Source organism: Scatophagus argus, chromosome 19 (assembly GCF_020382885.2).
Source record: "Scatophagus argus isolate fScaArg1 chromosome 19, fScaArg1.pri, whole genome shotgun sequence".
Lineage (NCBI taxonomy): Eukaryota > Metazoa > Chordata > Actinopteri > Scatophagidae > Scatophagus > Scatophagus argus.
Window position 1 is genome coordinate 9231243 of NC_058511.1, and position 25831 is coordinate 9257073.

Genomic DNA, 25831 nt, shown 5'->3' on the forward strand with positions numbered 1-25831 from the left:
AGTAACAGTTGAGTTTACACCTCCACCTTTGCGAGTGCTAGTTTAGGGTTAGCCCTCCAATACTAAGACCTGCGGAGGCTGTGGAAAATGTCAGCACACATTGAGTTAAGAGATGTTCCCAATCTTGAAGAGGTGTGTGTGTGTGTGTGTGTGTGTGTGTGTGTGTGTGTGTGTGTGTGTGTGTGTGTGTGTTATGGAGAGACTGTGGGAGGAAATAAAAACCTCTAAAGAGTAGAGAGGATGTCTATTTCAGAAGGGATTTTTGCCGCTATGTTTGGGTTTGTGTCACAGTTAACATCGCCCGCACATCTCATTCAAACCATTTTAACAACGGCTTAGAGAGGTGTGAGTTCTCATTTTTTCCTTTTATGGGCATTTTTGCCTCCATTCAAGACACTTCCAAGATGAATCACCTCAACAAAGCTTTTTACGGGTCTCTCTCTCCTCTCTAACCATCCATAGCTGGGTCAATTCCTAGAATAGCCTTCCTCGTCCTACATTTTTACGGATACGGTCAATAATCATGTTTATTCTTCAGTGACGATGACGCTGCTAAGAATACAACGGGGTATTAAAAGCACCGCACGTCAATTAAAGTTTAATCACTGTTTTAACAAGGCCTTATTACTGTCAAGCCCAATCAGTCAGTCCGCCCGAGCACCTGATCTCCACATCATTGCACAAACTAGCTCTAATTAAAACCATGCAAATAGTGGAGAGACAAAGTGTTGTTAGCATGATTAACTGGGGTTGTCACAGCAGGAGTTGTGCTAGCGGATGGTGCTTTGCTCTCTGGCCTACAATCTATAAATCTTTTTTTTACAGTTGTTTTGTTATAACAAGATTGTAACTTTATGGGGTTGTAACACAAACAAAAGTTTGTTTGCATGCGATACATTGGGTTTGTAAGATAAAAAGTTCTTAAAGTTCTTAAATTTAGGGATAGAATAGTACAAGAAACTTTTGATAATTTGGTAATAGTAGCACAGCTGAGGTTACTTCTTATTGGCAAATGCTAACATGCTAAACGAAGATGGTAATAAGAATGTGATAAGCATACCTGCTGGAAGCATGTTAGCATTGTCATTCTGAAGATGTTAGCCTGCTAATGTTTACAGCCTCATATATGCCAGCATCTTTGGGGACTGAACAGTTTCTTGTAGCCTTTTGAAGTGAAAAGTTAGATTAAGTGTACCTAGTCGTCTGTGTTGTCTGTGGTTTTAGGCCATCATCCTTGTTTCTGGTGTTGGTCTGAATGCAGAAGAGCAGGTTAAAGCAGCCCAACACTGCAGCCTTAATTCCATTAACATGGCTGAGTGGTCAGACAAAGTGCTGAGGTGTGTTAGCCCTGGCTAAGAAAGTACCAAATCAGTGAAACAGATGAGACAGCTTGGCTCTTAACAGTGTCAAAACATTGCTTTCCTGCTATTTTGTAGCATTTTATATTCCTCCAGGATCCTGTGCAACTGTACGTCTCACATTGTATTCCCTCTCCACTTGCTGTTTTTACCCTTGAACTCATGTTCTCTCAACTTGTACTTTCTTCTGCTGCTGTTTTTCTTTCCTTTGCTTTGTTGTAAGAAAAATCTGCAAAATAATCAATGAAATAAGTATTTTCTTCTTTCTTTCTCCTTCTGTTACTTCTGTTCTCTTTGAGACTTGTAGTAAGCAGCAAGGTCATAAGGTTTCTAACTGCAGTTGTACTAATATAATCTTGTCTCTCACCCCCCCCACCCCAAAAATCCTCTGTCCTGTCCCACCCCATCTCACTCCTGTAGGTAGCGGTGTTGCAGCAGAAGGATGCCGCTGGTGAAGCGCACCATCGAGCCCAGGCACCTGTGCCACACGGTGCTGCCAAGGAATATCAAGAATGAGCTGGAGTGTGTGACTAACATCTCCTTGGCCAACGTCATACGCCAGCTCAGCAGCCTCAGTCAGTAGCACAGACGCACACAGATACACGTTTGGTATACTAATTTGTCATCTGCTTGAGGTTCATTGCGTCATGCTTTCTGCTATCTACAGATATTTTTCATTTCATTTATACGCTCAACTTAATTAGTGTTTAATTCACCTTTCTAGTCAGTGTCAGTTCAGAACATCTGCAGCACCTCACACTTAACTCCCATATCAGCCTGTATTAGTTTCATGTTTTACCTGTGAAACACACGTTTTAATGCCTCAGATTTTCCTCACAGTCTCAAAGTCCCAATGCTTTGGGGATCATCTCTCTGCCAGATGCTGTCAGCCAAACAGTTGGTAGTAGAGGAGTTTGTTACAGCTTTGGGTTCATCAGCCTCACTGATACTCAGCACCAGCAGTCTGTTTTAATTACTCTTCTCTACTTCGATAACAGTTAGTTTTCTCCGTAGGCCTTTTCAGACTTTTTGTCAAGTTTGCTGCCTGCCATGCTTCTCGAATAATGACTTGAATGGACAGTAGAGTTGAGTGGAGTGCACTTGTGCATTGCCATGTTAGGGCTTTCCATTGTTTAAACATCAAACATTTAAAATATATCCACAGAGACATATGTTTCTGTTCGTGTTGGATAGTAATGCCAATAAGAGGTGGGGAAGTGATGAAGACACTATATAGTCATCACTGAAGGTGCAGAGGGCAGTGATCAGAGGAAAGATGGAGCTTGCGGACATCAAAGAAATTTGAGTCTAAACAGTTCAGCCACATAAACTTCCGCAAGGCAGAACAATGATACAATGTGAGCTGTAGGGCTGCAGTGGCTCAGTCACTCGGAAACACACCACATTTTCTGTGAGACAGTGTAGAAAAAGCCCTCAGTCAGCCACTCTTTCTTCCTCAAAAACACTTTATTGGAAAGATGTCTTAATGCCTCACCATCTGTAGAACAACCTAGCGGGAGAAACGGTGCAGTTGATGACAGAATTTTTTCAGCTACACCAGACTCATAGTTATGATCTCAGCTCTGACTCATGCAAGATATTGTACCAGGCATGAGTTGAATTTCGTCATGCACACATCTTGTTTCAAATTTAAGTAGAATTTGAAACAAGAGGGGAAAGTGCTTCTGAGCTGTGGCACAATTTTAGGAAAAATCAGACATCCTAACGTAAAACCCAGCCTTCGCTCAATGACTGGTTTACTCAGAGATGCAGCGGTATCAGACTGGTTGGAGGAGAGCTGCAGATGCAGAAAACTATTAGCAGGCTGCAGTGCAACTTATGACGTTTAAAGTCTGCCACACTTTTGATCCATTCAGTGAGCATGTTTCCTTTACAATGCATTACAGTATGATGAGGCATTTTTACATCACATGTGTGCTACCTTGGCCTTTAAATTATTAAACTGGAGGCCGGTTTAAGCTAAATGAAAGATAAACTGCAAAAACATGCTGTCATAGTTGTTAACTTCATGTTTTAAGAATGAAAAGATACAGGTTTCCTGTAGTTTATTTTACTCAAATAACAAGTCCAAAACCATCACATATTTAAAAAGCTAATGACGTTTTTCTCCACCTGGTGAGGTAATGTTCCAAACAAACTTGTTAGAGTTTAAATGAATTGAATATAAACATGAAGTACTACTAGGATATCATTGTTTTATAAAGTGATGGCATTCGTATTTCCATTCTTTACAACAGAATAAACAAAAATGTTGACATAAAGTCTATAAATCCTCACATCCTTTGTTCTCGCATTTTTTTTTTCAATTATTATAGATTTTAATTTTGCTAGCGCACGTTTTCTTTAAATGGTCCTGAACATTTACTTTTTTCATGTGAGGAGGCCACTCAAGTTGCTCACATCCTCAGAACAAATCATGAATGAGATGAGAGCAACACATATTCGTAGAATCTTTTCTATTTTAGGAGCCGTGGTGATTTTTTGTACACTTTCAAACATCCGATTGCTCCTTCAAGATGATTTCTTACATGTGCAGTCTGTCCAATGTATGTTACCTCTTCCTCAGTTAGCTGCAAGACAGGGCACTACCAATTTAGCTTTTCTCTCCAACAGCAAATCTTTTATGGAACAGCCTCGATCTCCAAAGACCTCATCTCCAGGTATTAAATAGTCTGGTATTCCTGAATCATTAGTTATGAATTTTTCACTGCATCACCCTCCATGCGCTGCAGAGATGAACATGATTAGTCCACATGGGGCTACCAGGTATTTCATTCTGTTATGATGATGATGATGGCTGTAGGATTCCCCTCTTGAATCACAGCTCGGGCGTTTTTTTAAAGGCTCTCTCAATACATGTTGTGTCAGGAAGATTCTTCATAAATACTAAAAAGGCAGTTGCCTGAGTAGTTTCTTTTGGAAGCCAGTGAATCAGAGGTCGCAAAACTCCCTCCAGTTTGGAATAAAAATCCACTTAACATCATTAAAAAGCAGAAACAAATATTACTTAAGTCACCATTGACAAAACTTATGAGCGACCTGAGGGGTAACTAAATTTGATTGCTCACTTGCATTTTTAAAGATTTTTAAAAGTTAGCAAATTCAACTCCATTAATTACTGAGCATTATAATGACAGCCCAGTGCATAACTTCATTTTGTCGCCTCCTCCGAAGCGTTTCCAGGCACACATTGTCTCCCTCTTCTCCTCTCTCTCCTTCTCCTTAGCAGACAGTGTGCATGACCGCTGACATGGGCGCCCGTCAGTTATTCAGATTACTCCATGGGTCAGATGGCAGAGTCATAAAAATTTACGTTCTGATTAATAGCAGATGCATTTCAAGTGGGTTAAACGGGGTGAAGTGTCTCCCCATTAAGAGAGACGCTGTGTGGATACGAGCTACAGCAGCTTCGCCTCCCGACGTGCAGACAGGATAAGCCAGGATCTAATGTTAATTAATGTCTTCTTCCCATCATTAACAAATGAGTTACTATGACTTTATGTGATTAATTCACACTTGACAGATCAATAGTTAACACAGGTTGTTTGAAGCACGTTGTTGTTGATGTTATTATTATTTTTGGGATGTAAGTGTTCTTCCTGTTCTAATCAGTGCAACAGCAGCTAAAAGAAAAACAGTAGCCAATAATTTTGGCTAATCATCAGCTGGAAATGGCCATGCCAATATTTGATTTGTAAATAGGTCAATAAAACAATTATTTCTTGTTTTACATTTTAATTTATGAGGTCCATTTTCAGCTACTTAATTAAGGGCACAGGTTAAACCAGAAGTCATTAAAGAAACAGTCTAAGGTTTATAAGCTGCTTAATTCATAAGATGCTTGCTTTGTAGCCTATAGTTCTGTTATTCTTTCGCGGTTGCACCAGAGAATTTCTAACAGGAGGAGAACTCCCACTCTCAGAACTTCTGGTTGTGTAGGGGGCGCTCATCAGGTAGTCCAGAATGAACGGGGGCCAATGGAGCCCCAAAATGTAACTTTCATGGGGTAAAATTTTCTCTGCTAATTTTCGTTATGTTTACAGTATAAACAGTAGAGACAAGAGATATATTTCCATTATTCGATTCGATTTGATTTTTGTGGCTTTTTTTGTGGTGAAATGCTTTTGTAAATATAAGTAAGTATTTGTGGCATCATGCACCAGTTTACAACATTCGTCATTTTTGTTTCAATCAATTTGTTTTTGTTTTAACTACACTTCTAACATCTGCTGTAGCTATTGTTTGGAAAATACATAAGTACTATAATACACAACAACTGAAACTGGATTATTGTGGTTATGTTTACCATAATGTAATGCTAATGTACCAACAACTAATGTAAAGCTTTGTGCAGGGAGAGGTGAGAAAGTGCAGTGCATATTGCACCATGATCATGACTTATATGCTTTGACATGAATTACTCAGATTTATAGATGCTGAAAGCCTAATTCAGTTCATGATGGAAATGGTTTGTCAATGATGGGAGATACACATTGAAATATATATATATAAAAAATGCCACCATTACAGAAAATTGAAGCAAAAGTGAATAGTTTCCCTCTTGATTTAAAGTATTTTTTTAACACTGGAATCCCACTGCTGTCTTTGGTAAAACATCTGTAGCAGTCACATCTCCATCAGAGCACTTAGACTCCAACAATAGGCTCCCTGTGGATTTCCAGTTATCAGTCACACATAGCATTTCTCCAGAAGTGGAAAGTGAGGTACATCTAGTGCAGTACATTTGTGAGGTACTGGCTTTTACTTCTACTCTACTGTCAATATTGTGCTTTTTGCGCTGCGTTTCTGTGATGATGCTAGTTATACACTACATTTAGATTATCAATACAAAATATGATTCAAATGCTAAATTATGATGTGTTTTTATGGATTAAGATATACAGCAGTGTATAAGATAGTTAAAATTTGTCCTACCTTACCAGCTGCAATTTTAGTGATGCTTAAATATGCCTCAGTAATTATAATCCTGTGGTATACATATACATTCCACATGATGAGTACTGGTGATAATGAAGTATATTTTGCTGCTAATACTTTAGTAGTTTTACTTATACGAGATTCTGAATGCTGGGCGTGTTCTTTTGCCTGCCATATTGCTGATTTTAGTTAAATGAAAAATCTGGGTAATTCTTCCACCACTGTGTTTCTCCATGTCTCAGTGTCAGTAATTGAATGTCTTTAAAACTATGATCCTTGACACAGAGGAAGTACAGCACATCTAGTGTGCTGGGATTGCGTCTGTAAAGTATTGTAGTTCTTGTGAAAGTAAAATGGCCCGTGAACAGCAAGTTTCAGTTTTAAACGATGAAAAATCTTCTAATTATCGCCGCATAATAGCTTACAAAACGGCTTTAAAAAATAACACTTAACACTTCATTTCAGTAGAGTAACTTGTAAGAGTGTGTGTGTGTGTGTGGGCATGCAGGTAAATATGCAGAGGACCTGTTTGGAGAGCTGTTCAACGAGGCCCACACCTTCTCGTTCCGGGTCAACTCCTTGCAGGAGCGTGTGGACCGCCTCTCCATCAGTGTCACACAGCTGGACCCCAAAGAAGAGGAATGTGAGTACTGCAAACACACACACACAAACATGTTATTCATGTACACTCTCACTTTCATTTTTTCTCCTTCAGTCACACCTTCACTTCTTCACTTTCATCTGTCTGTCTGCTGCTGCACCAAATTAGATTGGTGCCTTTGAGTTTATGTGTGTGTGTCAGCTGTGTGATGGAGCTCAGCCCTCCCTACCTCCAGTGTTAATGGTTGTTATTAAAGGAACAGGCAACGGCGTCATTTTTCACAACTCAATAGTACAAACCCCAGTGTCTATTAGAAACATTCTGCTTGAGTTTCACTTTGGCAGGGTGCTTGTTTACCCACTAAAGGCCTCCACTTTGTGGGGAGAAATTGGATCGGTGGTCAGGTTGTATGTGAGGTAAGCAATAATAAAAGGCAATGCAATAATCGGCAGGAGTGTCAGGTAAGCCAGGTTATCCTGAGAGAGGAGAGGGAGGATGACAGGATAGCGCAGTGGTTGCAAAGTAAAAAGGGAGAGAATTGCAGCAGTGTAATACCATGCTCCAAGGCGCCATATCGATTTCCCATGGGCCAGCGGAGTGTTTACGGCTTTGCACAATGCTACTCTAACTGCTTCCTTGTCACTGACACGGACACTGTAAAATGCTCACTGGGCTGTCCTCTCTGCTTATGGCTTTTCTGCGACTTCAAGCACAGGCTTTAATACCTCTTTACAAGGCAATGAATTGTTTGAAAGTTTTTGCAGAATCATGGGTTTGTGCGTTAAGCACAGTTGGGGAATGGATCCTTCCAAGTCCAGGTTACTCAGATTGTTCACCCACATATTTTTTTTGTCCTGTCCTCCATTTTTCTACCATTTCAGAAGTGTCGTCCCTTTGAATTGCTTTACATCTGTTTTGCATAGTGCCTCTCCCCTTCCTCCACCTCCCTACTTTTCCTTCCTCCTCTCCACTCACTTTCCCCTCCGCTTACCATCATGTCCACATGCCGCAGCCGTGCAAATTAAATAATTGGGTGCGTGTGATCTAATTGTGGGGGTCTATTATGCAGGGTGTCTCAGTGAGTCCATATTATCTTTCAGAGGTTGAAGGGCAAAAACACACACACAAAACATATTGATGTACTCTTCCTCTCACACAAAGAAGGCTCCCAATCATACCCCGCAGAAGATAAAATATTAATATTTATCGCATTAGACAGGCATCTGCAGATTATCTGGGGGAAATATACAAATAACAACAAAGCCATTCTTTGTATCATTTTGGTATAAAGCTGCTTGTTCATTTTCATGTGACATTTCTGTCTTTGGACATAGATTGTAAAGTGACTCTGCATGTATGTGTGTGTGTGTGTGTGTCTGCTACATCTGTGCTTGTGGTCCTTGGATTTATCTCCCTTTAAAAATAAGCCTGATTTTCCTTCTTTAGCCCGAAGTGGCTTGAGAGTCAGTTGATAAAAATCAGCTCAGTTGCAGCTTGAGTGTGTGGTGGTGGTGGTGGTGGGGATCCGAAGGGGAGGCAGAGTGTAGGAAAGATGGAAGGATGGAGGGATGGGTGCAAGATACAGGGCACTGCAGCAAAGGCAGTGGAGTGTATAAGGATTGCACCGCAGAATTTTCTGGGCCAGGTTGAAATTTCTTCCTCTGCAGGTTAGAGATTTCAGTCAAACTCCTCTGCACTCATGTATAACCAAATTAAGTAGTCTTGGAATTGGAAAAAAACTGCGCTCTACTTTCGCTTTCCAACCATTATTCATGTAAGATCTGTAAAAGAAACTACAATGGCATGGAAGTACAGTAGTGTGTGTGTTGACTTGCAGATCATCCGACAAACGTGACAGACATATGGACAGTTGTGGGAGGGGTTTGTTTCTCGTAAATGGCACCCTTCATCCCCACCCCCACCCTTTCTTTACCCTCACACTCTCAAAGACAGCCCGCTGCACACAGCTTAAAGTGTATGCTTTTAGCTCAATCATGTGACTTGCCTTGTAATTGTGTGCGTGGGTCTGTGGTTGGCATCAGAGGAGGAGTGGAGGAGAGGGGAATGAGTGCAGGAAGGGATGGTGCCATAAATCAGGACTGTAGCGGTATAAAGATAGGAGGATGGGGGTCGGATAGGACGGAGGAGAGTGGAGCACACAATAAGTGTTGTATGGATGCTGTTCACAAAGCCCCTCACAAGCCTCTTTGAATCTCTTTAAAATCCTTAACGGCCTGAGAAAATCTGGTGACCGACAGAATACACTTCTTCCCATTAGCTTCAAAATGTAAATGAAATTATATTTACTTGGAAGCAAATTGCTGCAAAAATTGGTTCTGATTCGCAGCTAAGTTATGATGTGTATTGCATATTCTCTTTGGTTAAAACAAGTTTCGGAGTAATTATCACAGCGTTATTTTTATAAAGTCAAATGTTAAACACACAATATTTAGTGCCATTCCTTGTTATGTTTTAAGACTTTAAATGTCATTTTTTTAGCTGAGTAATGAATGCAGTGCTCACTGTATATAATGGGTGCTAAATAATGCTGCTGCAGAGATGAGTCAAGCTTATGTGTTAACTTTAATAGGAGTTTAACAGTTTACCACCTGACTTGCCAGCGCATTTGCATACACTGCAGAACGTGTCAGAAAACGTGACAATGTGCCAAGGCTATGATGTGATGTTTGGTTCTAGACTTTATTTGAATTAATCACATTCCCTCAAAGAAGTAGATGCTTCCAAATGAATTTATATGTAACTAAATTAACCTAACTGTGACAGGTGATTACACAACCGAGAACTAAATTAAAATTCCGCTTCATAGTTCAGTTCAGAGTGTGAGGTGATAAATGATCATTGTGACTTCAGTGCTGGAAATCAGTCGCAGTCTTGGAATTTATCTATACTGTACATCCTAATTCTCAGACAAGCACTGTGCAGCCTAGCTGTGTTTGGCTGCTTTACAAAGATACAGTACAGCAGTAGACTTGCAGGAATTAGACCCAGTGCAGACAGAAACACTGAAGTGAAATATGATTTATCAGTCCAAAGCATGAGGACGCAGAGTGTAAGACGGTGGGTGGAATGAAAGATGTTTAGCTGAAGGTCGGGGAGATGTAAGATGGAGAGATGGCCAGAGTGATGTATGCAGTGTCATTGGTGGTGCAGTGGCTGAGGTCAAAAGTGCTTCATCACATGAATTTATGCATGTTCAATCTGATAAACACTCATGTGTGCACGCTACACACACTCACCTTGCCCACACCCCACATACCGTCAGTCCTTTAAAGGTATTGTCCCTCTCTTTGCCCTTTATACTCCCCCTCTCCTGCGCTTCCTGTCCTCTCCTGACCGCTAGCTGCCCCACTCACACCTTGTCTGTCTTTGTTGTCCTCCACAGCACACTTCCATCTCTCTGATTGATCTCTGCTCTCTCTCCACCTTGTGTGGATGCCATTTGTGTGCTGTCAAGACCCTGCTCCACCCACCCCTCCATCACGCTTGCCAGCCAAACTAATGGCCTGTATCTCCTATTTAATGGCACCGTTATATCATTGCACTGGCTGCAGGCCATTATGGAAGGCCACAAAGCCACCCCAAGTCCCTCTGGACTCTAACTGTTTCTCTATGTACTCCAAAGTCTCTCACTGCTTCCTTCTTTTTTTGTTAGTCCTGCTGTGTCATTACTATATTCTAAAAGTGGCCAATTTTGTTTTATTTCTCTTTTTTTCTGTATTTGTCTCTCTCTCACATGGCATCTTGATCTTTAAGTGTTTACATTTCTATTTTTTCCTGTCTTTTTTCTCTTCTACTGCCTGTTAACCTTTCTTGACTCCTATTTTCTCTACCACTTGGTATACACTTTGCTTATCTACCCTACATCTTCTTTGTCTACCTCTATTAAGATCACTTACCAAAGCAGTACCTGTGCATACTCTATAAATTAGATATTTTATAAAACTACAAGAAAGGCTGAAGTCTCTCCTCATCACTGAAGCTCTTGTTTGTTATTTGGTTCTTTTGGTTTGTTCTGTGATTGGAAAGACCATAGTCTGGAGTGGTAAGAAGAGTTATTTGCTTAAAGGATTTCAAATAATATGGTCCACAGAGCTATACATATCTCAGAGACAGCAGAAAAGTATGGTTAGATGGGGTTCAGCTGTTTAATCCACTTTCTTTTTTCACATATGTGTACTGTAGATGCATACTTCACAAGGTCAAAACCATGGACAAAATTTATTGTCCATCCTGTCCATATACAATGTTGAGTATACAGGAGAATTGATTTGCATTCCTTCAGTGTTATGGTGTACACAATAAGAACAGATACACTGGGTAAAACAACAAGTATGGCAAAAGCAAAGTGAAATGTGCATTTGTGCCTCATTCAAGGACAAAATCTTCAGTCAGACATGGGGGTGGTTCATAAAAAACAAGTGCCGTTACAGTGGGAAAACACCTGTCCAGATGTTCTCATTAAGAGCAGTAACACTGGTTTATGTTTCACATATGCATCAGTGACGGTGTGGTTTGAACACACTGTGTAGTTATACTATGAGTGACCAATCAGCTAACTTTCAACAATAATTTGTTCTAAGGAATAAAAATGTGCATCAAAAGTTTTGTAGTTTATGCCATCATATATTACATTATATATTAAAATTTAAAATAAAGTGGTTTTATTGATATGATGAAGTAAAATTAGGTGTAACGTGATAGAGAATTCTATTCATATTGGCCACTTCTTTTTGTTTATGCACATGCTCAGATATGTCTTTCTGGCCCACCTCACCATTTGGCAACCAAAGGGACATTTGTATAAGATTTACTTCATGCAGCCTCCAGTGATTATGCGAATGCAGAAAGTTGTAATTTGTGGTGATGATAGTTCATCCAGGAGCTTTGTGGGTGATGACCAGAGAACTCTGTGACAAAAGCCTTCTTAAACTAGAACCATATGGGGATGATGCATAAAGTTTATCTGCTCACTCCTTCACACATGCAACTTACTTTTGACTTAAAACTCCTTACTCTGTTCCAGGATTACACTGGGACTTCTCATGCTGTGCACAACATGGGTTATTTACAAATTCAATGCATTGTGAATGCAAGAGGGAGAACATTCAGGACAAAGTGAAAGAAAAGACAAACAATAAACTAGAGAAAGAGGGAAAGGGTGGAAAAAAGATGAGAGAGGAAAGAGTGATTCAGGTCTGCAGGAGGGGAAAAATAGGGCAACATTTGCATTGAGGTACAACAGCAGAAAGAGTTGTGTCTGCATGCTAAAAGACAGCTTGGCCTATGCCTTTTCTTATCTTCAGTTGGTGTGTGTAGGACTGCATCTCTATGAGGAAGGAGATGAAGGGGGAAAAACATAATTTCCCTGAAACTTTTAGGGAAGCTAAAGGAGGTTTGTGTGAGTGTGAGTGACAAGAACTTCCTCACTTCTCTTTGGTTCAGGGTGCTTTAGTCAGATGCTATCTGTCTTAGAGAAGGATATGAGAGAGAGAGAGAGAGAGATAAACTATCCACCACTCGCTTACTGATAAGGAGCTTCACAGGCTGAGATCAGAGGCTGTCTCTGCACTTGGTGCTGCTTGACCTGAGACACACACACACACACACACACTTAAAACCTCTCCTTAACTCACTCATTCACTCCCAAATGCGTACACTCACATTTTACTCATTAGCTAAATGTCTTCACTAAATGGGTGTAATTGGTCGTTCAGCTGAATAAGTGACATTTTGTAATTAGGATGTAGAACATCATGTCAAGATATCCATCTGCATGTGTGAGTGTGTGTGTGTGTCTTCTGTGTTTCTGCCCACACTGATTAGTGCCATGTGCCTCCCTCAGTGCTCAGTGTTGCTTGGCAGTGGTTGATAGCCACCTTGCTATGCATCAAATGCATCCTGACACACACTTCTGCGCTGCCTCGGTCTTGTTTATCGCTTTTGCACGTAGCTGTCACACCATCTGACAGCCCTCTGCTCTCCCTAAATGCTTTGGGGCAGCAACACACAGCACTTTTTGCTTAACACACAGCACTCCCCACCACCAAATTGCGACTCACCGGTTGGCTACCTTAGGCTCCTGGCAGAGTGTTAGGTGTCTATAGCAGTCCACTCTGTAGATCCGTTCTGTACATTTGTAAACAGTAAGAAGGAGACAGTTGGTGTCAGTTCTAGATGTTCTTTCCTGGTATTCGCGCTGACCTTCATGTGGAAAAGGGGAAAAGCAAGATGTGAAAAACTCTACAGGGATCATGAAAGGATCACCTTGATTTTCATACAGTATTTCCTCTCCCTCATCTGTATCCCATACAACTCTCAAATCTTTTCAACTAGATCTCACCATTACCCCTGTCTATTCCACTTTAATCTTTACCCAAACTATCCGGTGTGAACATCCATCACAGTCTACAGACTAACTTCAACTTGCTGGTTTGTCTACGACCCTTTCGATCCAACTGCTTGTGTTTCTTGCTCTGTCAAGACACATCACCACAGCATTTTTTTTTTGTTGTTAGTGACGTAGATATGGAAAAAGGTCACAGGAACATTACGGGAGTACATACAACAACAACGGATTTAATAGAAAATGTCGCACTAACATTAAGAATACCTTGCACAACAACTGTCATAGGTGTGATATCGATTTTCTCCGGTGGTTATTTCTGTTTACAGTAGAACAACATAGTGTATACACTATGCGTTTGTCTGTTTGTGTGTTTGCTGTTTAAACAGCTGCTAGAGTTTCTCCCTCGTGTTGTCTTAATCCACCCTGTGGTCCATCTCAGGTTACTGCCTTACTCTCATGGAATACCTCACGCATGTCCGTCTGTATGTTTTGATTTGCACGTCTCGTGTTCGTTTCACCGTCTCTCTTCTTGGCCTCTGTTTCCATGCATTTCCATGACTCTGCCTCTGTTGTGTCTGTGCAGTTTTATTATCCCCCCCCCTTGCATTCTCTGGCCTCTTTTTGTTCTCTCCCAGCGTGTTACTTACCAAACCTTGGCTCACTGATAAGTGTTTGTTAATAAGGATACTTCAGTTCCTCAGGTGGTCGGCCCTCTCTTCCAGTGAGTCTGTGGAAGTCATTATCCAGCTGCACTGTTGCAAAGTAGGAGATCAGATGGGGGTGGTTGGTCCTTTCTGGACCTTTGTACAGTGAAATGTTTGGCTCTTTAATTAAGTCAAACATTTAATGAACGCCTTGATAACTCAGTTGTTATTTGTTTGGCTTAAAAGAGATCTACTTAGTTTATGTTTTGGGTATTAGATTTAGTATTGGATTCTGTGGTATCATATTGTTCTCTATTATTAGAGGTCAATAATACTGTACTGTAACAATACTTTTTTTGTATGCTACATGACTTTATCACTCTTTCCCTGGGCAGCAGTAAAGTGTATCCATTTGTCATCTTCTCATGTATAATTCAGATCTGGTTGCAACGCTCTGGATTTCTTTCCAAGTCTCACTGTTTTCTTCTTGGCCCGGACCAGATTGAGGGACAGCTTTAGTGGTGGTTTTGTTTCCTCCTCCCTTCAGCTATTTCTCCAACCTGTTTTTTCTGAAAGCCTCAGCTGTGTAGCATTGATTTTCTTTTGTTGTTCTTTTGCCCTCTGAAAATGTCGGCTGTTTCTGTATGAAAGAAGAGCAATCATTCCCACAGCCTCTGTATGACGGACAGCCTTAGCCTAGCCTAGCCTAGCTTAGCTTCATATGTGGATTTGCATGGGGGGGGGGTGAAATTAGCCAATTAGGGCAACAATATAGCATTTGCCCAAGGGAGGATGATTAGTGGCCTGTTAAGCATTTCGTACTCCGTAAAGTTGATTGTGACTGTTTGAATGATGATGTTAATGTCGATTTTGCTGAGGATAATGATGAGATGGAGCCAAGTGTTAATTATCATCAGAGACAAGAGAGACAGACAGATCAGTCTATTATCAACTGATTTCTCTTTTCTCTAATTATCTTTCTGTCAGTCACACAGTTGGCAAACGTATTGGATTCGTATCCTGTATTTCTAATTTCCCTTTTCTGCTTCCTTTCTTCTCCATTCTTCCATCCCTTCCTCAGTGTCTCTTCAGGACATCACCATGAGGAAGGCTTTTAGGAGTTCCACGATTCAGGACCAGCAGCTCTTTGACCGCCAGTCGCTGCCCATCCCGCTGCAGGAGACCTTCCAGACGTGCGAGCAGCCACCACCCCTCAACATCCTCACGCCCTACAGGTTTGAATCTGATGGGATTTTCCTGTAAAAGTCAGTGATGTGTGTGCTTTTCAAAACTACATTTTGCGAGTGAAATGATGACACTACATTAATAACAACATTGACTGTTGCATATATTTGTCATTTTCCACGCTCCTCAGCCTGGAAAATGGGTAAAAAGTCATACATTAGTATTTTATTGATAGACAGAGTCCTTGAATCCCAATGTGTTAACACAGAAGCACCAAAATTGTTTTGCATTTTGGCTATTTTTTGGCCCATTCTTTTGTATTATATTTCTGCTTACCACTATAAAAACTTTTAGACGTTGTGAGCTTCCTGTAACCTCAAAAGGATGCAAAGTTTGATTTTGCATGTACCGAAACACTTGGTTGTTCACCTTGGAGGCTGGTATATTATTATGAGCAGGCTTGTGACTCTTTCACACCAAGCATCTCTCTTAGCTCTTAAGGTTGAGCTGGGCGAGCAGAATGAGAGTCATCGGAAGATGAATAATCCATAGAAAACTCTGCTGGCCAGCACTCCCCTCCCTTTTATTTCTCAGCCATCTCACCCTGCTGCTTTCTCACTTCTTTATTTCCTTCCTCTCACTTTTTTTTCTCTTCTGCGGCATCTTACGTGACCCATCTCTATGTAATACTGTCACCTTGACCAGGCCAGTCAGGGAAGGTTACAGCTCAAACAATTTTTTTATTCTGTGTGTGTGTTTGTGTGTATATACACATGCACTGAGAGAGACGGGCACAGCGGTAGGCTGTGGTATTTAAATCTGTTGTGTTTTAAACTCTAAGCCTTGACGTGGTTTAGACTGAGTGAAAGGCAAGTGTGGGTGTCTGCCTCTATTTCCCAGTCTTACTCTGAATGTCTCTTGTTTGATGCAGGTTGAAGACATGTTTATATTCAGAAAAGTAAGGTTTAATGCTGACAGTTGAATCAGACATAGAAACATGTACCATGTGAACATCAAGGTCAGTTCCCAGGCTCCTCTGATGGAGTAACCGTGAGCACTTGGTCCAGCAGAGTGGATTAGGTAGTTATTATAGAGGACAGTCGCTGCACTACTCTACTGTGTCCATGAGAGAAGGACTGGTTTATATGTCAATATTAGTGCTGCTGCTAACATTTAGTGATTTTTCTTCTCCTCCCCTCCTGTTTTGTTCTTCTCTCCTATCCTCCTTTTCCTCTTTATTCTGCCCTCCTTTGCTTTGCTTTCTTGTCCTCCTACTCCTCCCCTCCTTTTTCTCTTTTGTTCTCCTCCACTCTTTCTCCTCTCTTCTCCTTTCCTTTGCTGTGCTCTAATCATCTTGTTCTCCACCCCTCTCTCCGCTTTCATTCCCTCTTCCCTTCTCGTTTTCTTCTTCTCTCCTTTCCTTCCTCTCCAGTCTGCTCTCCTTCTTTTCCAACTCTTCTCATTTAAATCTTCTCTCTGAGTCTCTCCTCTCCTCTCCTCACACATCACACCAGGAGTCTCCCTGGGACATCTCCCCAGGCTGTTATTTCTCAGATCCACCCTGAGCACAGCTGCTCTGCTTTCTCTCTCTCTCTCTCTCTCTGCTTGTATCTCTTACACACACACACACACACACACACAAACACCCACCTCAAAAATACACAGAGTGAATATCATGCATAATGATATACACAAACAGTCAAATACTACCCACAGTGCACGCTCACACACACACACACACACACACAGATGCGCACATACACGTGCTACAGTATCTCTCTCCACCCTCGCCTTATCCCATTGTTAAATTCTATTTACTTCTCTTTGTTGTTGCATACATTAAACTTTCCACTCTTGCCTTTTGAAGCTTTTCTTTGTCGTGTTCCTGCGTTCTTGTTCTCTTGGTGTCATCATCAAATAATTGCCTCCCAAAATGTGTCTAACACTGTTTAAAGGCAGCTACACATAAGTTCAAGTGAGGACCACTGAATGGTCAGGAAACGCCAAATATTTCTGTATTTTAATTTTGACTGTCAAAGGGAATTTGAAAGATTATTTTATGTGCCCTTCAGCCGTATTGTTGTTAAAGATTCACAGTCAGGAGAGATGGAGTTATCTAGTTGATTTGCACCGTGTGTTTGAACATACCCTTTGTATACAAAAGTATTCAGACACACCTCTTAATTACTGAATTCAGGTGTGGCATGGGCCTGTTTTTCAAGGGTGTTGTTAGGCCCCTTACTTTCAGCGAAGCAAATCTTAATGCTTCAGCATACCAAGACATTTTGGACGATGTGATGCTTCCAACATGGTGGAAACAGTTTGGTGAAGGCCCTTTTCTATTCCAGCATGACTGTGCCCCAGTGCACAAAACAGTCCATAAAGACATGGCTGGATGAGTTTGGTGTGGAAGAACTTGACTGGCCCACACAGAGCCCTGACCTGAACCCCATTCAAGACCTTTGAGATGAACTGAAATGGAGATTGTGAGCCAGGCCTTTTCACCCAACATCAGTGTCTGACCTCACTATTGCTCTACTGCATGAATGGACAAAAAGTCCCACAGAAACACACCAAAATCTTGTGTAAAGTCTTCCCAGAAGAGTGAAAGCTGCTATCTGCATTCTGTGTATTTAGAATGCGATGTCACTAAAGTCCCTGTTGGTGTAATGGTCAGGTGGCCCAATACTTTTGTCAATATAGTGTATCTGTGCTGGTCTGCAGAAAATACGAGAGGTTATTTAGATGGATGTTGTCGCTTTGCTCTCTGTGAAAGAACCCCTGTTACTGATGTTATTTAGGTCATGTGGACTGCAGTATTTGCTCATATGAAATATGTATTATTGTGTTGTTCTGTGATGCCCAGTCAGCTTACATAGCATACATAGTCATGTATATCTATGTTGAAGAGGTGAAAAGAAACACATGAATCTCCTGGATATTATGATGGTCCTATTGGTTTGTAATTGGTTTGGTTAATGGCCACCAATCGGAATTATTTCAACATTGTTTGTGTTTCCTGTAATAAGGCTTTTTTTTTTTTTCTTGTGAAATGTGTCACACCCCCGCTGCCCAGCACTAAAACCCCTGCAATGTGAGTGAAGAAGACAGAGTGGTGCAGAGTTGAGAAGGAATAAATGACATTGCAGGAGCTATTTTTCAAATCGTGAACAGATGTGATTTTTGAATGATAGGAGACTGAGACAGACAGAGGCAGGAAAAGAAATTCTTATTAACAAACATTTCCTCTCACTCACCATTCTCCAGTCTGCTCTCCTTCCTTCTGCAGTTTAAGAAACAGACAGGAAAAGAGGAGAAGAGGCCTGTTTGTCATTTTGTGCTCCCACGCCCTTTGTCAGCTAGCTCTTTATGTAATCAGTTGGGTAATTTAGTCCATTAACGGAAAATCAGTCAGCAAATATTGTAAAAAATAAATAAAAAAAAAATAAAAATAAATAATCGTTCGTATTTTTCAGGCAAAAATGCAAAACATTCTCTGGTACCAGCTTTTCAAACATGAAATTAAGTCTAGACATTTTGCAGAATTTCCACCAAGATTTTTGTGACGTTTTTAAAATGTCTTTGTAAAAGGAAGAAAACGATTTCTCCTACTTGCCAACCAAAATGTAACAAGATTCCTTGGTTTCTTTCGTTCGTCTGCAGGGATGATGGGAAGGAGGGTCTGAAGTTCTACACCAATCCATCCTACTTTTTTGACCTGTGGAGAGAGAAGATGCTGCAGGACACAGAGGACAAGAGGAAGGAGAGGCGGAAACAGAAGGTATGTCTGAAAAATCGCAAGCACAGGGTTCTGCTTCTGATGGGCAGTGGGGTTGCGAGAGCAGGAACAAGTGACTTCCTGTGTTCTCCACAGATACAGATTGATGTGTCGACAGGCTGATTAACTGATAGATTCACAGGCCTGGCTTCTGACCACGTAGTGTAATGCATTAATTATCCACCACTCACATATGAATCAACTCTTCCTCCAGTCAGCCCTCTTAGTTATTACTCGTGTGATCATTACATCTAATTAATGGGAGCATCTGTTGTTCATTTGCCCCCGCACTGTGCATCACCTCTCTGCAACAGTCACGTGTGTGCACGCGCACAAACACACACACACACACACACACACACACATACACACACACACACACGTAACCACATAAAGCTCTGTACATGTACAGTCTGATGTTGGATTTTCATGCAGAGACGCACACAAATTAACTCAAAGAGATCTTGCACATCCACTGAAAGCTCCTCTCCCACATCAGATGCAGACCTGTGACCCCCCCACCCCCACCCCATCCACATGCACACCTCCCCCCTCCATCAATCCAAAAAGGGTTTCCCATCCTCATCATGAGGAGCTCTAATCAGCGCCAGCTTGGGTTTCCCGGCTTGGGAAGCAGGGCGTGCTCAACATTTTGCCGCCACAGTTGATCAAAGATTATTACAGTGATGTCAGTGAAGAGTACGGAGAATGATTTTCTGCTGAGGGCTCATGTGAATGAATAAGATATAATTTGTTCATTATGAGGGTTTTTTTTAGTGATGGTAGGGATGGTGAAGAGGGGACAGAGGGTGAATTTAGCCAAGAATTTGTCAGGGAGGAGAATGGAGAGAGAGAGAGAGACGGAATAAAATTAAGGATGTTTATTTGTGGGCCGGTTTGGTACTCATCACCTCTGTAACAGGGTGATAAGCATGCATGGATTTTATTTCCTAAATGTAAAATGAAAACCACAGCTCATTGCAGCAGTAGACAGGCATTATTTGCTTCAGAAGGTTCGGTTCATATGACCACTTGTACCCGAAGCTCATTCCAATGATTTCATTCTAATTAAAGCCCCGGGTGGGCTCAGCTTGTAAAGCCTGGTTCATTCCCTTCCCCACTACGCTGGTAGTTCGATAGACCTCATGGAACGGCCTAGAGGACATTCACAGGGGAGAGCAGGATGGATTAGAGGAATTATGCACACGTATTTGTTTCGGTGTAACCATCATGGCGGATAAATAGTCTGAATGAGGATCAAGGAAAATTCAGCGCACAGAGGGTGTGCGTGTTTGTGTTTGTGTGTGTTTATGGAGAGCACACAGAGTCAGCTGTTGCAGGGTGAGGGATAGACACACAAAGACGTACACTCAAATGGGTGAAATGTGGTGTGTAAATCATTGATCACATTTGCACTTCACCAATCTTCACTCAGTCATGGCATTCAGGAAGTGTGTGTGTGTGTGTGTGTGTATGTGTGTGTGTGTAGTGAGGGAGTTGCAGTAATTATGTGAATACTACAGATATCACCCCAACTGTTCTTTGCTTTTAAGCTTAGAATTTTTTTGTCATAAAGTTTCACCTTTAATGCAACCGCACAACACACACACACACACAGATATGCACAGACAAACAGATCTAAATCAGCCATGATCGATCATGTAGCCGCAGCGTGGAGGACCTGACGGGATGTGCCACCCGTCAGTCAGTGTGACGCTATCTGAGATTGGCCGCCAACACGTTTTGTTCCAGTTCTCGCCCTCACTTTCTCTCCTCCCTAAAGTCTGTCATTCAGTCTTCGCTTTTATGCTTTTCTCTGGCCTTTTTTCTTGGCTGCTATTTATTATTAATTCCAGCTGGGCTTTGGAAAATAGGGTTGAAATTAATATTTCAGTGCGAAGAAGAAAGAATTTAGATATATATCACCAAATGGCATATGTGTGCACAGCCTAATGTGAAATTATGATATTGGAATTAAGTAGTAGCACAATGCGATCATCATGAAACAATACAGAAAGACTGGGAACGGTAGCTGAGGTCTTATCCGAGGTCACATCAAAAATCAAGAATGAGAAGGCCGGAGGCAGAAGGACAACAGAAAATGGTCATCTTAAAGTAATGTAGCTACACAGCAGGCAGGATTTCTGTCTTTCAGATCAATAATCAAAGGAGAATTCAGATAGAAAGTTCCTGACATATTTAATAAAGAGAGATCAGATCTTATCTGAAGGAAGGTCTAGCTTTGTGTTACTGACTCTTTAAAAGTTTTTCTAAATACATCATCCCTTGAACTCACTGAGCCAGGAAAAATGGGTTTGGATGCCTTCCAGTGAGTCGCAAAAGCAATTGACTTCAGCTGGTGTACAGAGAGACACAGTTCATGGGTTCAGGTCAAAGTTTCTTCTTACACCACAGAGGAAAGACAACAAATCAAATATTCTAGCCCACAGTGTGAAAAGAGCAGATTGAAATAGTCCAGTGGCAGGTAGGGCAGACCTAATAGACAGACACAATCCAGACAGTTTTAAGTGCACAGTGTAAATCACCTTAAAGTGCAATAGTATTTGAGAGATTTATTCACCTAAAATGGATGCAGTATCCAAGCAACATGAGAGTCGATGGTTGCGCTGGGCTTTATCATACATCACAGAAAATATGTCTGTGTTATAACGATTCTGGGTCGGGGAAATCAAAGTTTAATGTTCCTCAAAGTGTAAAATGTCATGTTAAAAGCTGGCATGAGTCAGTCATGGCAGAGCAAAAAAAAGAAAAATGAGTGAATGTTCAGTGAGGAAGTTAAAAGTAAACACAGAGGATTTACTTGATTGTTTAAAACCAAAACGTCAGCTGAAGCGAGACCATGTCGTAACTGAACTCTCCACTGCAGTGCATGTCAGGAAAAGTGGAACATCTGCACTTTATCCCCTCTTTCACCTTATTAAATCACCAGCCATCCAGCAGTTCAGTCTGAAACCATATTTACACACACACACACACACGTTACGTTACACACAAAAGCACGGACAGATTAGCAGCCAGTGATAAACCAAAAGCGGCACAGGGCAAAGAGAAGGGGGAAAGAAGCCTGCTGTGTCCTAATCTCATTAGCTCCTGTGTTAGCCTCACCCTCAGTGGATTAGCAGGAGACTATCTGCTGAGCCAGTCAGAGAGAGGGAGAGGAGAAAGACTCAGTGACTCTGGAGAAAAGCAGCCAAAGACAGAAGGGGAAAGAGAGAGAGAAAGTTGGCATGAGAGTAGGAAGAGAGCATCACTGTCTCTCTTTGAGATCAGAGTCCACACTGTATCAAAGCTCGTGTCTGGCATCTGGATCCCCCTGTGGAGAAGCCCCCTTTGTCTCTGTAGCACTCACAGGCACAGGCAGCTGGAAGTGCTTTATCATAATGGAAATACTGTATATTGACATGTAGCTTTCTGTCTGCTTTTTTTCATTTTCATACACTTCTTGTCTGGTCAAGTCAAAGTATCACAGGAATTCTCCCGTGATTAAAGAGCCAGTATCTCATGTCAAGTATCAACAGGGAGCTGTGAGTTGTTAGTTTTGGGTCAGCAAATCCAAATTGTCTCTTTATTGGAGATAACAGTACACACCAATAAAAGCTTTTTTGTTTTGCTCATGGGACAACTGCATAATCTTCTTGCATGTGTATGCAGGTTTGTACCTCAAATTTAAAAAAGCTGTTAGCCAAACTATCTTTGTGGTGTATGTGATCTCTGAGCATGAAGATTAGAAATAACTGAAATAAATAACTTCAACGCATACACCTATTAAAGAGCAGCTCCGGAGCTCTACTCGGACTGCTGAGTGAAGCTGACCATGACTTAAAGTTTTAGGGATTTTTGAGTTAGTTATAGAAATCTGAACTGTGTGTGCAGCTGTTTTCATCCATATTTGATGATAGCAGCACAGAGAAAGCAAATATGGTCTACTCAGTTGAGTCATACAAGATGTTTGTATGAATGTTTCAAGAGACGGGGGGGTGCATCAGAAAAGTCACCATCAGGGCAGATGCTCAAGAGTCCGACACTCATAAGTAGAACATTTCATTGATCAAATGTGCTTCGATTTGACATGAGGAATGTCTGCAGCAATCTTGAAGCATAGAATATGGTGGGATGTGCTGTTGTGTAACAACGCGCCAGCAAGGAGAATCAGCTTCCAACATAAAGTATCTTTACGCACTAGAGCCAAAACATGCCAAGAAAATGTCTGCGTATACAGCAGCAAAAGTAAAGAGCACCTCCCCTATACATGCGCACTGCAGTTGGCATGGTAACCACTCCTGTCCATTCAACAGTCTGAGACGTCAGTGACATGCAGAGATGGACCGACGCTGACACCCTGAACGGTGCCCTGCTACGGGCCACAGCAGCTGCACACATCCAAGGCTGCTTCACTGTCGGCAGGCGCACACACACACACACACACACACGCTCCCTGGGCTTTTTGTGTGGCTGGACACAGTTCATCTCTTGGGGGTTTTTAAAGATATTTGCAGAAGATATTATCATAAAGGTCTTGTGAACTCCTGCGAAAAAAGAATGACTTCCAAACAGATTATGGTGTACAGTCAGAGTAATGGAGCTGGAGACACCGTAACACATGCAAATAAAGCCACAAATGGATCTGAAGTTAAATGAGGATCTTTCATCATTATGTTTTGGTGTCTGTGGCCTCAGATATTGTTTAGGAAAGCAACAGAGTGTATCTCTGAGTACAAAGTCGTGTTTACAAAGATCCCTGTCTTCCTGCAGCAGAACATGAATATTAATTATTTCTTGCTGCCCAGACGACAGCACAGCCGCAGCATGTACCAGGCAGCCCTGATGATTGTTTCTGACCAGAGAGAAACTCTTTGATGACTGTGATTTCAACAGCAGATTTTTTTTTTTCTTGCCACAACAGCATCTTTTTTTACACAGGAGGACTGAGAAGTATGCGATTTAGATTATATGCAAACACCTCATTGAAGCAGCAATTCGCATTTTTAAATTAACTTATGGCATGTTATCCTATTCTGTCTGCTCAAGCGTTTCATCTTTTTAGTAGCTCGTCATCACAGCAAATAAAAGTGAGGCGGGACAGTGGTTCTCCAACTTCAGACTGGTCTAGATGGAGTTTACCACTGCAGATAGTGCATTTGTGGAAGAAATTAAGAAAGCTTAAGCCACGTGAAGACAACTGAGTATGTGTGCGGTGTTTTCTATTGTTTCAGTGGTAGACAGAAGTTGTAGAAATACTACTTTCGCTCTTCCTCTGTTCTTGTTGCTCTCAGCCTTTGCTTTACATTTTCTTTGCTGAATCTTCTTCTAACTGTCTGTCTAACTCTGTGCAGCTGGAAATGCCTTATCTTGTGTGTCCCAATGGCCTTATAAGAGGTCTCTCTGAAACCCCTCCTCCCTTCCTCACTCCCCCAGAGGTAAGAACTTCTCCCCTCCTTATCCCTCCAACAGAGCATCTGCTCCCCACGCGGTAGCTTGCAGCCCTCACTCCCTCCCCCCATCTATCTACTCACCCTCTGGTTTGCGCACAAGTGAGACAAATGAGGTCCCCAGCACTGTCCCGATACTAACAGCTCTCCAGTGTTCACCTTCCCCTGACTGCATCCCAGTTCTGCTCTAGGGATAGGAGACTAGTCTGAGTCCTTTGATGCTGGTTACTGTCATCAGTAATCATCCAAGAAAAGGGGAAATTGTTGGACTAAGTTTTGTCCTCTTGATAATGTACTGAGTTTTAAATGTAATAACTTGAATTAAATAACATGGGGTGGACAGTAGAGATGGGAAACATTCCTATGTTTATGTTTTAGGAGCACTCGCGTTGTGGTCAAGCGACAGCCAACTGACAATATAACACAATCACCGTCAAATTCAGGATTAGCAACAGACTTTGGGTGACACAAAGTGTCTTATTTGACTTTCAGGCATTTGGGGATTAAGAAGCATTAAATTAGATACATCAGAGCTTCTCCAAGCCAAAGACAAACTGCTTGACACTGTGGGTAAATAAGAGCCTTTTGAGGCTTTCATTAGCTCTTTCTTTGTTCTGTATTAACACATCTTGCAAACCCCAAAGTCTGTGTTTTAACCACTGAAGGTTAAAGCTGAGTCGCCTTGAAATGCATTACTATTTAGGGCTTAAAAAATAGAACTATGTTTTATTTATTAATTACTTTGTTTACATTCTATGATTCATTCAGCCATTCATTTGTTGGCTGTTAAACCTGATGTAAAATCCTGGTACATTTTTAAAATTTCAAATAAAGTGAGTAACAGTTAAGTACTTTAAACTTGTTTGCTATTGGCCACACTACTAGTTTTGTATCTACGAAATAGGAAAGGACGCCATGAAAATAAGGACTATGGGACACAGCCATGGAGTGGACACTTCACTAACAGCAAGACAGCTCAGAACGGCCGTATGCGCTGTGACTGTGTTTGGGAATCTAACTGCACATTTCTTTGGAATGACACTCTTGTCCCTCAGCCGTTGGTTTAGTGTGCACACTTTCTGACCCACGTTTGAGCAGAGATGTCTTCCTCTTCCTCTTTGATGCTGATATCAAGTCGCAATAGCCGATACACATTTGCTTCTCTGCCACTTTTGGCGTTCAACTTGCTGTTCTTGTTTAGAGCCTTTTTCAGCTCGCCAAGCATATTTGATGTTGCATGAGGCTTCACAATAATGCAGAATCTCAGAATCCAAGGAACTGCACACCCAGTGTCTTCTAAATTCATTTGAAGATTTTAATTGTGCACTGATTATAATATTCAATAGGCAGGTGTAGATACTGTACAAGTCGACCCGTATCCAATAGTTCTGCAGCAGTAGCAGTGTGTGTGTGTGTGTGTGTGTATTGTGTGAGGGGTTTCAGTGGGGTGGTCTGGGGTGTGCCCCTGCAGGGCCTCCCTGTGGGGGTC

At 41.5% G+C, this 25831-nt stretch overlaps 1 protein-coding gene across 4 annotated transcripts in view; it reads left to right on the plus strand.

Moving 5' to 3' along the window:
- The window catches only part of wasf1 (WASP family member 1), a 55715-nt gene that overhangs the window by 20179 nt on the left and 9705 nt on the right, over positions 1-25831 (plus strand). For 2 of the 4 annotated variants that reach the window (XR_006841708.1, XM_046373894.1), the window contains exons 3-7: positions 1779-1933; positions 6826-6960; positions 15011-15164; positions 18778-18895; positions 24247-24330. Coding sequence is in view for 3 of the 4 variants with exons in the window: in XM_046373894.1 (XP_046229850.1) it covers positions 1801-1933; positions 6826-6960; positions 15011-15164; positions 18778-18895; positions 24247-24330 (624 nt within the window). In the remaining variant the exon portion in view is untranslated. The remainder of the gene's footprint in view (positions 1-1778; positions 1934-6825; positions 6961-15010; positions 15165-18777; positions 18896-24246; positions 24331-25831) is intronic. The other 2 variants (XM_046373895.1, XM_046373896.1) reach the window with 1 other exon arrangement.